General features: G+C 42.5%; 1 protein-coding gene across 2 annotated transcripts in view; it reads left to right on the forward strand.

Moving 5' to 3' along the window:
* The first annotated feature begins 689 nt into the window (after nucleotides 1-689).
* Nucleotides 690-12,863, forward strand: part of PPP1R26 (protein phosphatase 1 regulatory subunit 26) — an 18,609-nt gene continuing 6,435 nt past the window's right edge. The window contains exons 1-3 of one of the 2 annotated variants that reach the window (XM_034793792.1): nucleotides 690-899; nucleotides 2,153-5,992; nucleotides 10,325-10,442. In XM_034793792.1, the coding sequence (XP_034649683.1) occupies nucleotides 2,214-5,992; nucleotides 10,325-10,442 (3,897 nt within the window). In that variant the 5' untranslated portion in view covers nucleotides 690-899; nucleotides 2,153-2,213. The remainder of the gene's footprint in view (nucleotides 900-2,152; nucleotides 5,993-10,324; nucleotides 10,443-12,863) is intronic. The other variant, XM_034793793.1, reaches the window with a different exon arrangement.

Here is a 12,863-nt window from a genome sequence, read left to right on the forward strand (position 1 = left end):
GGGGGGGGCGGGGGGGGGGGGGGGGGGGGGGGGGGGGGGGGGGCGCTCTGGGCGGCGGGGCGAGGCCAAGGGCGGTTGCGGGGCCGGGGTCTCGGGGACGATTAAGGCCCGGGCTCCTGGCGGGAGGGGCTGGGATCGCAGAGCGGGGTCACTGGGGGTACGGGGGGGCTCCCTGGCGGGGACAAGGCAGGGGCCCTGGGGTGATGGGGCGGGGGCCCTGGGGTGTGCAGGGCTGGGGTCGAGGGCTCCCTGGGGGTGACGGGCTGGGATCCCGGGAGCGGGGTCCTCGGGGGTACAGGGCTAGGATATGGGGGGCGGGGTCCTTGGGGGTTCAGGGCTAGGATATGGGGGGCTCGCTGAGTGGGTCACAGGCTGGGAACCCGGGAGGAGGGCTCTCTGGCGGGGACATGCTGAGATCCCAGGGAGTGACAAGGCAGGTACCTGGGGTGACGGGCTGGGGTCCCTGGAGGTGGCATCCCTGGGTGTGCAGGGCTGGGGGTCGAGGGCTCCCTGGGGGTGACAGGCTGGGGTCCCTGAGGCTGGGCTGGGGGAAGGGGTCCCTAGGGATGGCAGCCTAGAGTGTGTCTGGAAGGGATTGGAGGTTGCAGCCCAGGAGGGTGGAGGTGGTGATGTTTGAGCAGAGAAGCCAAGGGCTGGTTAGGAGTGTTTCTGGGTTGGGGTCCCTGGGGGGCGGGAGGGATAGGCAGAGGCCAGTGTGAGGTGGGGCTGAGGAAGACCAGTGCTTTGATGTCTCCTGATAAGGGCATCTCCTTCAGGAAGGCGAAACTCAGTGTGCCTGGCCATTCTTGGGCACTGAAGGTACCGTGACACTGTTTGTGGGCCATCTACTTTGCAGTGATCAGACTCTTCAGCGGCTGTTCTCAAATCCTTTAGCCGAGGTAGGTTGCTATCACTGTGTCCATTTACAGCAATTGTGTGGCAAGTCAGTGGCACAGCTCTGAAGAGAACTGTGTCCTCTTCAGGTCTACACCCAACCAGCAAGAGTCAGGATGCTAACTTTAATGCCCTGGCCAAACTCCTCTTGGATAACTAAATTCTACCTCCTAAAATGTCTGTGCTTGTATTTGGGTGCAGTATCCCTCACTTGCTGTCTTAAATTACTGTGGTACATTACTGTCTAACATTAAATAGCTGCTACGTAACTCCTTAGAAGTGGCTGCATTTCAAGACTCAGTGACTTGATAGCTGTGTATACACTGTGTAAATTACTTTGAGATTCTTTGTGCATAAAGATGATGAATGTGGTTTTATTATAGGTAGTCTATTGCTTTAATTTAGTGGTGTGCAATTAAGTTCCGGCAGCCGCTATTAAATGATTGGCAGTGGCCCACTGACATTATGGGTGGATAACATGACACAAAAGTTAAACCCAATCCCCTGTGGATAGCTGTGATTTTTCAGTATGCCAACAATCCCATGTTCAGATAATGAAGACATCCGCTATTCTGGAAAGAAAGAGGTTAATAGGGAAAAAATAGTGATGTATACAGAGCCAAAAACTTAAACGTATTGAATGCATTACTCAGGGGTAACCAGCCCAGTGTTCTGATTCTCTCTCACTCTTAATTCATTTCTCTCATAACATGATTGTTTAACTTACCACCAGGGCTTGAAAGCTTTTGGGGTTTTTTATGAAGTATACTGTAAATTACACCACATTGCTTGACACGTGAAAGGTCAAAGATACTTGTATTTTATTAGAATGTGCATACTAGGGGTAAACCCTTAACTTTTTTTTTTTTTTTTTTTTTTGCTTGACTATAGAGAGAATTTATAATGGCATGTGTCAGATTGCTCTGGGCACCAACCAAATGGAAGAACATTCTTAATCAATACCCTTAAAAATTAAATTATACAACAAGAGCAATGCTCTAAAACTAATTATCACCGGGGGGGGGATCAAGAATCGATATTTAGAGCCAAAGGCTTGAGTGAGAATGTTTTATACCAGAACATTGTGGCAGGGAGCCAAAGGATGAAGGAGCAGCAAAAGCATTAGCTCCGTTGGACTTTGCGGGATGGGAAATCATGTAAGGCAGATCGGGGTGACTCTGCCTAGACTGGTGGGATTTGAACAATGACCCGGGCTGCTTTTAAAATGGTGTTAAAGTGTTTTTTTCTTTTCCCTTAGGATGGACGAGAGACCAACCTGAAAAACAGTTCTTTTGCGGACTTCTTCATTGCCTGCTAGAATGTTTCTTATGAATGCCTCTCCTTTGATAGCTCTGCAGACAAAATGGGAGTCCTTTGGACAATCAAGGAGCTGTAGATACCCTGTTTGCTTCTCTGAATCTGAAGAGGATGTTACTAGAGCATCTGTAAGTGCAAAAGTTCAGATGATCATAAACAACCTGCAAAGTCAAGAGTCTTCCCTGGGTATGAACAATGATTATGACTGTATTACACAGAAAAAACGAAAGGGAGAAAAAAGGGGTAACAGACTTACATCTACACAACAGCACACTAAATATTCCAAGCGAGGTTGCCCTGCTGATTCTGATGGCACAGAAGTGGAAGACAGTTCGGAGTTTGGGACCCTCCTGTTGGAGTCGGATAGTGACGATTCTGTTGATCGAGACATAGAGGAAGCCATTCAAGAGTACTTGAAAAAGAAAAGCAAGAATATCCAGCCGTTGCCAAGCAATGCAGAGTGTTCAGATAGAACAGATGGAGACAAGAGGGTCAAAAGGGAACTCTCAGAGAACAAGGTGACTAGAAATCTACTCCCTATGAAATTTAAAGCTGAAATGGTGACTGAAGGCTTCATTTCTGACCACGTGGGAATTTGTGAAAAGCTACGGTCTGCTTCACCTCTGAGCATCAGTAGTGATGACTCTTTTGAACAGAGCATACATGCTGAAATTGTACAGTTCTTGAATGAAAAGAAACAGCAAGAAACTAATAAGTGTGTAATTGTGGAGGATAAAAACCTAGAACAGAGAGAAACTCAAGTGAAATCCATGTTTAAATGTAACAAAGAATCAGCTAACAAAGCAAATCGCAGTACTTTAAAGCAAGGATGCAAAGCACTCCTCTTAAGGCACCAGCCCAAACTAAGGAAGACCAATGTACAATCTAAATGTTTGAAGTCTAAAATCAGTGAAGAGCCTAGTGACTTCAGTAGAGGAAACCAGGCACATTTTAAAATGACTGCTACTAGCCAACCCTGGGTTGTTGAGCAAAATAAAGAAGGTGAAAGCAAGAGAAATTTCTGCAAAACCGAAGGGGAACAAATAATTGAAAGCACACACTTATCTGATTCAAGTAGCGATGATGGTATCGAAGAAGCCATTCAGCTTTATCAGCTGGAGAAAATCAAGAAAGAGGCAAACCCTACAACAGACTTGCAAAAAGGTGTGGCAGACATTTCGGCAAGCCTAACAATTAGCTCAACAAAATGTGCATCGGCAGAAGACCATAAAAAATCCTTAAGCAGCAAAAGGAGAGAGATGAGTACAAAATCTACACAATTTAAAGGCACTGGCAATGAATTTAACAAACTGTTTAAGCCGTTGAAAAAAGCCAGAAGTTGTGCATCTCCAGTAAACAAAATTGCCAAATGCGAGCTCACGTTGCAGGCTTCTTGCAGGGCAGACACATCTGCAGAACTGATGTGTGCGGAAGCCATCCTTGACATTTCCAAAACAATCATGCCACCCCAAATGGGAAGTGAGGACAAATCATTTGCAGCAAACCCTTTCTTCTATCCCCAAAGCATGCCTTCCTCCCATTGTGAAAGTGACAGCAGCCCTGTGGATAGCGATGATAGCATAGAGCAAGAAATCAGGGCTTTTTTGGCTCTCAAGGCACAGTCAGAAAGGCTTGTAACAAAACCTGACAATTTGTCCCACTCTGTGCAGAGGCCTTTGTCTTCTGAGCGTAACAGTGTAACTGGTGGCGTTGAACCTTCCCTCCCCAAAACACTGAATTTATCGTTGAGTCGTAAAAGGAGACTTAAAGGAGAAAGCAAAGTAGCAAAACAGAGCATAGACAATAAAACAGAAGGGATGGAGATGGGGTGTACCCATGTGGGTTATGGTAATAGCGCCAAAATGCCAGTTTTGCAAGATGGGAGTGGCCTGAGCTGTCATAGAAAAGCTTGTGAAGCTGGAAGGTCTGGTAACAAAGAAACAAGTCAGCAGCAGATCTCTACAGAATTTACTGGGCTTGTTGACAAGCCCGTAGCTTTAGACTTCGCAAACAGCTTGATGCAGGTTCAGAGTAACACAAGAGAACTGATAAAAAATACAGTCCAGGCTCAAGAGAGAGATGGTATAGATGACAAGAGCAGTTCTCTGGACAGCGATGAAGATCTTGATAGCGCTATCAAAGACCTCTTAAGGTCCAAGAGGAAACTAAAGAAAAAGTCCAAAGACCAAAAAATCCAATGCAAGAAGAAAGTCAGATTTGGTGACACTGAAACCCAGCTTTTGGATGAACTCAGTAGCCTCCAGCAAAAGGACTGGAAATGCAAAAGTTCTATTCTGCTAAAAAGCTGCCTCTCAAAATCACGTAAAGATACTAAGGAAAATACAGTTAGAAGCCCCCAGAACAATATAAATGGCAGGCTCTCAAAGGGAAGAACGGAAAGCATAAAGGACTTACCGTTTGCGTTGCAGTTTAAAAAAGAATGTAAACCTAAACCAGTTTGCAACGAGAATAACCTGGAGGCAGCGAAAAATAAAAGATGTTCTTTGACTGCTACTTCAGCAACAGATGACAGCAGCTCTGTGGATAGCGACGACAGCATCGAACAAGAAATTAGGAAATTTTTGGCAGAAAAGGCCAAAGACTCTGCAAGCAGTATGGAAATACGGAGGGATAACTTAACTGCTGACTCATTGCGCGTTACCAAACCACGTGCAAATAAAGGAAAAGCAAAGCCTCAGCTAATCGAAAATGAGACTAACATGTTATCAGGTCAGAGTAAACAAACTAAAAAGGGATCTCATCAAACAGATGAATTGAAAAGCTCTCGGAGAACTGTAGGAGGAAGTGCAATAATGCATGATGGTGGGAAAAGTGCATCCTACGCAGAGAACGTGTACCTCCATACTACTCTAGAGTTGAAGGCTGAGCAAGGGACAGTATGGACTAAAGGTTTAGCTGCTGGTGCTTTGTCTGTAAAAGGAAATTCATTAAGTAAAAAGAGTACTATCGAGCCTAAGCAGAAAAGCCTTTCATCTACACACAGCAAAGGTGATGGGTGTACATTGCAAAAATACTTTAATGCTAAGTCTAATTCCAAAAGAAATAGCACCTTTCAGTTAAAAATTTCAAGCAAATTTATAGCTGGTCTAAAGTATGCTCGCGATAGAAAGAAATCTGTGCTTTTAAACAAAAGGCAAAATGTAGAACTTTCACTTCCCCATAGCAGCACATTAAGGACTGAGGTAGCTCTCCCGAATGTTTGTGCACTTGAACAGAAAAGTGGAGCCTTGGTGCAAAATGGGGACCTTGGTGGAGAGGGAAAGACAGGAATAAAAGAAGCAAATTTTACTCAGAGCCTCATAATAGAGGAGACAAGTCTCCGTATAGCAGAAACCTGTGAAAAACTGGAGGCTGCTCCTTTGCATGGTAAGACTGAAGCAGATGATTACAGAAAGGATAACACTTTGGGAGACAAACAGATGTCTTGCAGCTCAGATTCCAATCCAGATCCCCAATTGCAGGAACCCATCATGGCAGCAGTAAATGGTGACAGAGTTAGCGTAGGAACATTTATTTTTGAGAGCCAAAACATGTACACTAAGGAAGAGGAAGGAGAGAGCCAGCAAGACAACAGCAGGCAGGAAGAAATTAATGTACCCAACTCTAGTTTGGAAGGGAAAATGTTAGCCCAGCAAAGTAGGGAAGCTGATTGTAAAGAGGACCATGTTCAGGAAACTTTAGACAGAAGTTCAGCAGAATTTAGTGACCTAGCTGTAGAGGAATGCACAAGTTCCCTGGTGAAAAGCGAGGTGTCAGATTTGTAAGTACTTTTTTTATAACAATATTCAGTCTTTAGAAAATAATTATCATTGTAAATATCTCAATAAAACGTGAGAGTAAACGGAAAAAGATGGAAGATACTGATATATATCATGTGTACACTAATGTGAAAAATCCTATTTAACGGGTGTATCATGGATAAATGTTTAATTTTTTTTGTAGAATTTTGTAAATTATTTAAAGTGCTTTAAGAAAATATTTTTATAATGATTTTTAGGGCATGCATTACTACAGGATGCTGTATTTAACATGTAATCGTCATAGATAAGAAGATAGCATGGCTAATTATGCTTTAAATTACATGGTGCATCAAAACATACATATATTGAAAGTGAACCCATTTGTGTCCACAATGTATTGGCCAGTTGCTAAGAGATCTTAGAAAACAACAGCAGCTGATTAGGAATATTACAGATATTGAAGCACATTCTCTGACATTTCATGGAATTGGAACTATTTTAGAACAGCCTCATGTAGCCACTTGGGTCTCCATCTTGAAATTAGACCTGCTCTGCTGGACTACTGTAACTAACACAGGGCCACTGAAGTCAATGGAGCTCCATGCAGATGCAGGGGTCTGTCCCTATAGATTCAATTGCAAGTTCAGGAACATGGTGTGGAGCAGTCTTTTAAGGGCTTCCTGCTTCAACTCTGGGACTGCTGAGTCCTTTTTATCTGCCGAACATTCAGATAACCTCCTGTAAGCAGATGCTTCAAAGCACAATTGCAGTTCAGTAAAGTGAAGCGGCTTTTTGCTTCTATATGTTCATTCAAACAACATTATTTCAGTGGATTGCACTAGATCTACATGCTGCTGAAGTATCCAAGGCCAAAATAATTCCATAGGCATTCTTTAATCTCATTTTGATGCCCTACAATTACATGACGAGTTTTGGCCTTCAAAATTAACTTTATGTTGCATTGGAGTGTCTTGTGTCTAGTTTTTAACAGTGGTTTTTATAAAATGCATCTCTGCAAAAATTTGATCCCTTTCTACTGTTTTGTGCAATAGAGCAAACTTAGGCTTGCTACAGTAAACACTTCCTTAAAAGCTTTGACTGGCAAATATTTTGTTTGAGTGAGATCCTAGGGTATTTTCGGTGTCCCTACTCCATTCACCCCTCACACCCCCATTCCATCCAGAGTAAAAATCAGGTTGTTTTTTTAAATGGGACACTGATGTTGGAATAAGAGCATCCCCACACAGAGACTTGCACTGAAATAACTAAAATATGTGAATTAAAACTGATTTAAAGTTATTTCAGTTTCAGTTTGTGTGTAGTGAAGCCCTTCAAGTCAGTCTGTATCTTTTATATCAGCGGTTTGATTTGGCATTTCTGTAATAATCTGGTCTTTTTAAACGGCTAACCTCTTCCAAATCTCTATCTACCACCCATCTATTTCTTATTTCAACAGCCTGCCTGAGGCTGGCCTTAATTTCCCAGAATAGAGCAAAAGCCGTCAAGAATGCATCCAGTATTGCATTTCATCCCCCTATGTGCTCTGATCTTGCAGAGAATTGACAGGCTATGGTATAGAATAGTGTAGTACTAGTAATGTTGTTATAAAAAAAGAAACAATGACCTTTATGTCTAGACATCTTTTGTGTGCTTTATACTCTTGTGCAGTTACACTTAAAAATATTTTAATAGTGGTTGTCTGGCATCTTATTGCCTGACCACGTTTGATTTTTAGATTAAATATTTACATCAGGTCACTGCAAATTTTAATTTAGTAATAGTACACCTGGAAAAAAAGTTTTATTCTAAGCCCCCAAACCTGCAATCAGTCTGCACAGGCATAAGGTTCTGCCTGCCTGAATCTGATTGCAGGATTGGGGTCTTTAGTTTGAAATTGGGATGCAAGCTAGTATTTTAAAATAGCAGTTTTCCAAATATATTGCTTTAATAAGATTAAGCTGTAATTGTTTTTAATGATGGAAGCATTATATACCCTGTCTGTATAAACTAGGCTGAGTGTTTCCTCAATTAAAATTTCAGTAAACCAACATTAAGATTTCAAAAGTGTCTCATGCCCCAATTGATGTGCATGTGGTTGAAACCTTTCTTGATGTACTAATTCACTTTCAGTTAAGATGCAGTTCCTTGTAACTTGTGCTTTAAACTAATCTAATTTTTAAAGAGCACTTTTTTAAAAATTGAAAAGCTTGATTTGTATATAAGAAATGGTGTGAATTCATAAGTTTATAACATTTAATAAATTGGGTTCTGATCATGAACCATGAAACCAGCAAGATTTCAAGTGGTTTGTATCGACATCCTGAGTCGAAAGACTGATTCAAAATGAAATCTTTCTTTCCCTGCCCATTTTTTTTTTTTTAAATACAAAGTTGTCAAGAACTGCTGCCAGCAGTTTTTGTGACTAGGGTCAGCTGGATTAAAAAAAAAAGATTTACTCCTGCTTCCCTTGAAGACCATGGCAAAACTCCCATTGACTTAATTGGGAGCAAGATCAGAGGCCCTAAACATTCATCTGCTCCTGCTGCTTATTTTCTTCTCCCACTTCTGTACACATCTTATCTGAAATCATAATTCTGTGGCTATGACACCAGGAGTCTGGTTTCCAGTGGGAAGAAGAAGCAGGAACAGATTTTAAAAGATCTGGGTTCTATGTAGATATTCCTAGTAACAATAAAGAGAGCCAGAGGAGAACCTACGAAGCTATAAGAAGAAGTGCGACTAGAATGTAGTTTGTAGAATTTCATGAGTGATGTGAAAAAAGGGGTCTGTCAATCTAGAATGGCTCCCAATTGCACTGAGAGCTGGGTTGCCAGATGCTCCAGCCCTGCAAGGGAAGTAATAGTCGGCACTTTTCTTCCCCTAAGCTTGTGGACAAGGAGTGGGATCTTTCCTCAGTTTGCCGTAGCAGCTTCTGAAGACTGCTATGCAGGAGCATTATTTTTGCTCTCTTGGGAGGTAGGCAGAGGTCAGCAGGAGATAGTGGGATTGGAGATGGAAAGCATTTGTAGAGACTTCACTAAGGTACTTGGGCACCACTAACCCCCACCTTCTAGGATCAGCACTCACTCTTACCCAGCACCACTTCTCCAGTATCCAGGACCAGTATACACTCTTTACAGCACCCAGGACCAGTGCTGAGGATTGGAGGCAGTGTGGGTGGTTGTCTGCCTGCACTGGGAGAGGAGGCAGCGAATGGTTTCCTGCTTACACTGGGGTGTGGATGGCTGGGGTTTGAGACTATATTGGGAGGAGGGTGGTTGGGGATTAAAGATATTCTGCACATGGCAGAAGCTTGTCTATTGTGACCTGAGGTTGCATTTTGGTATGTGACCCGACCAGTCTTCCCTGATGTTTCTGTCATAATGTGGGCCTTACGGATACCTCCCTAGATTGCTTTGATGCTTCTCCTGAATTTTTCAAACTTCATCCCCTTAGAATTGCTCACTAGTCAGAGAAGCAAACTGTCCACAGGGCACTTTATTCGAAACACTACACATCACCTTCAGTGTTGGCACCACAGCCATATGCAGGCTGTTGTCAGGCTTCTTCCCATGCTGTGTTTGCAACAGCTTCATTCTGGACACCATTCTCATCAACCATTCGCTAAGTCAAGCAAATAAAGCCTGAGTCCTTAGAACAATAAACAATCAATATTAAACTAATAGAATAAAGGCTGCCCAGTTAAGGAATAGTAGCATTACATTAACTGAGTCAGTGACTCTGTGAATTTATGTGGATTTAAGCTTCATCCAGAACCTGCTTTGGGATCACAAAAGAGATCTGCCTGACCCCTTCGTACAAGGCAATGTTGTCTTAGGCACAATGCCAAAATGGTTTGAGCTTCTGCTTTCTTTGTACTGAGGAATGCCTTATTGGCACTCATCAAAGAAGCCAATGATTGAAAAGGTATGGAGCTAGACTAACCCTCTTGATCCTACCTGTGACACTTCCAGGTGACCGTTGAAGGTGCACTGGCATGCCCCTGCAGTGCCTGTCCTGTAGTTACAGTGACTCCAAACTTCCTTTAGAGGTTGGTGTTATCCTTTTACTGTTCCATATTTCCTCTGCAGTAGACAAACTCAGATATTAGCAGGTAAGTAAAGAAGAAAATGACTTACTTTAAAATCATCCACTGTCTTATTTTAAAATGTAATTATTTGTGATTTTTAACTCTGTGCATAAATTCTGCTAATGTAGGTTTTAAGCAATTTAAAATATATATATATATATATAGAGAGAGAGAGAGAGATGCCTAAAGCAGAAGTGATTATAATGCAGATCTGTTCCACTTTGCCTACTGATGCATATATTTTTTTTGTGTTATTTTCCAGTTCTTTAAGAACCTCTATTGATCCTGGATTGACAATACAACCTTATATAACTTTATCTCCAACACAGCTATGTAAAAATCTTACTTTAAAAATCCAGAATGGAAGGAGAGAATTCCAGGTAGATTCTTTTTTTTTTTTTTTTTTTTTTTTTTGAGTGCCTCATTTTTTAATCCTTGGTGTCCCAAAGTTTAAAATATTTAAACATATTGAGGGCCTATTCGTTGCCATGGATCTTCTCTGGAGCTTACTAGATATACTTTATCTTATACTTAATGCTCCATATAAATTGATCCTAGCAGGAATCATCTGTAGGGGCCTTTTTCTGGTTAGAATGGACCAGGCCATCGTTGTAGAAAAGCCTCCTCTTTACCTTACTTAATGCACAATTTTAAGAGCAGACTACACTGAAGCATTTATGCAGCATGCAGATGCAAGGAGAGATAACCATTGTTCATACATGCATCCTAAATGCAGAAGTCCTGCGTTGACCATGATATACATTGTATGTGGACTGGATAATCTGGAGGATTTGTAATAAGATAATGGAGGCTTTCACCTCTAGGTCAGCTGTGATTTTAAGTTGCTTGTATCTAACAGCGGCCTGGTGACCTGTGTGCAATGAATTTGACAAGTCTCAGTCCCATTCCCAGTGTACAGATGTCCCCATTAATAAAGCCACCACTTCAAATGGCATTAATTAGCGCCTTTCTTGGCAGTCTCAGTAGAGAGGTCAAGAATTAGATGGGACCATAGAGGTTTCTCCAGGTCAGGAAGAAAGTACATGTGTATGCCTGCACTGTCTATTCTTTACCTGCTCTGCTACTAAACAGAGGATTACAGTCCCCAAACTGTCAATACAGCACTTTTCACCAGTACTCCATTCATCTAAAACTGGTAAAGGTTAAGTGTTCACTATATTTCAGACTCTGATACAACACTGATGGGCTCATTAAAAATAACTAGGCAAAGAGATTTGTAATATTTGTCTGGTGGGGGTGGAGAGGGAATGAAGGGTTGTCTTAAAATGTTTGGAACAAGTGTTTCCGGAGGCTGAAAAAATGTTATACTAGTAAATTCTGGATTAGTCACACTTAGAGAAAATGTAAATTTACAACATCTGACATCAACATCTTAGTTTAGGACTAAGCATATCAACAGCATCCCTGTGATAAATACTCAAATACATTGTAAATTTTTTAGACTAAAACCTGTGTAAATACCTAGAAAAAAAATCAAATGTCCTAACACTCTCTTTTAGTATGGGCAATTTTCTTCATACCCCTATGGAAAGACTTTCCCCCCCTAAATCATGTTGGTATGTTTAATCTAGGAATGGTGGGGGTTATTTGTTTTGCTTTGTTTTTTTGGTGCTTTCAGAAAGTGTGCTGCATGTTTGAAGGCAAAAAAAAAAAAAGAAAGAAAGAAAGAAAAGAAGCCTGACTTGTTTCTCAGGGTTGAAAAGCAATGGAAATAACAAAATAATGTATGCACTGCACTTCACTGTGACACCACCCGTAGTTTTAGACCAGCTAGTAGGCTTTCTGCAGACAATTTTGTAGCTCATCTGCTGTTTAAAACAGCTCTTCAAGGCTTTTCCCACGACAGTTAGAAGTTTTACCAGTTAGCATGAATATTATCCAAATACCCAGGTCATGGTGATGTTTGATTCTAAAAATGATGGAATAATCACTTTGTTTCCTAAAAGGAGGGATGAGTTTAGGTGTGCAACTTGTATTATTTCATCTAAAAGTGGTGTGGGGGTGTGTTCCAGCTCTTTATAATGATTCACAAATACAATTCTGTGCAATATGACTTTATTTTGCATAGCATCTTTAATACAAACTGTATCCCCAAATGTGCTACAAAGTTAAATTATGCAAGGATCGGGGGGGTAGCCGTGTTAGTCTGTATCTACAAAAACAACAAGGAGTCTGGTGGCACCTTAAAGACTAACAGATTTATTTGGGCATAAGCTTTCGTGGGTTAAAAACCTCACTTCTTCGGATGCATAGCTACCAGGAGTGCCACCAGACTAGGGTTACCATCTGTCCAGTTTTTCCCGGACATGTCCGGCTTTTCGGCAATCAAACCCCTGTCCGGGGGGAATTGCCAAAAAGCCGAACATGTCCGGGAAAAATACCGTCCAGGCACTTCCCCTCCCGCGGCTGCTCTGCGAGTCCTCCCCTCTCAGACTTCGGCTCTGTTTAAGAGCCAAGCTGCCCGAGCCAGCGCTACCGGCTTCGGGCAGCCCCCTTGCCTCCGGACCCCAGCCGCCAGCCGGGCACTTCTCCTCCACGGCTCCAGCTGCTCTGCTCCGGCGGCTGGGGTCCGGAGGCAAGGGGGGCTGCCCAAAGCCGGTAGAGCTGGCTCGGGCAGCTTGGCTCTTAAACAGAGCCGAAGTCTGAGAGGGGAGGACTCGCAGAGCAGCCGCAGATGGGGAAGTGCCCGGATGGTATTTTTCCCGGACATGTTCGGCTTTTTGGCAATTCCCCCCGGACGGGGGTTTGATTGCCGAAAAGCCGGACATGTCCGGGAAAAA

This window comes from Trachemys scripta, chromosome 17, assembly GCF_013100865.1.
Source record: "Trachemys scripta elegans isolate TJP31775 chromosome 17, CAS_Tse_1.0, whole genome shotgun sequence".
Classification (NCBI taxonomy): Eukaryota; Metazoa; Chordata; order Testudines; family Emydidae; genus Trachemys; species Trachemys scripta.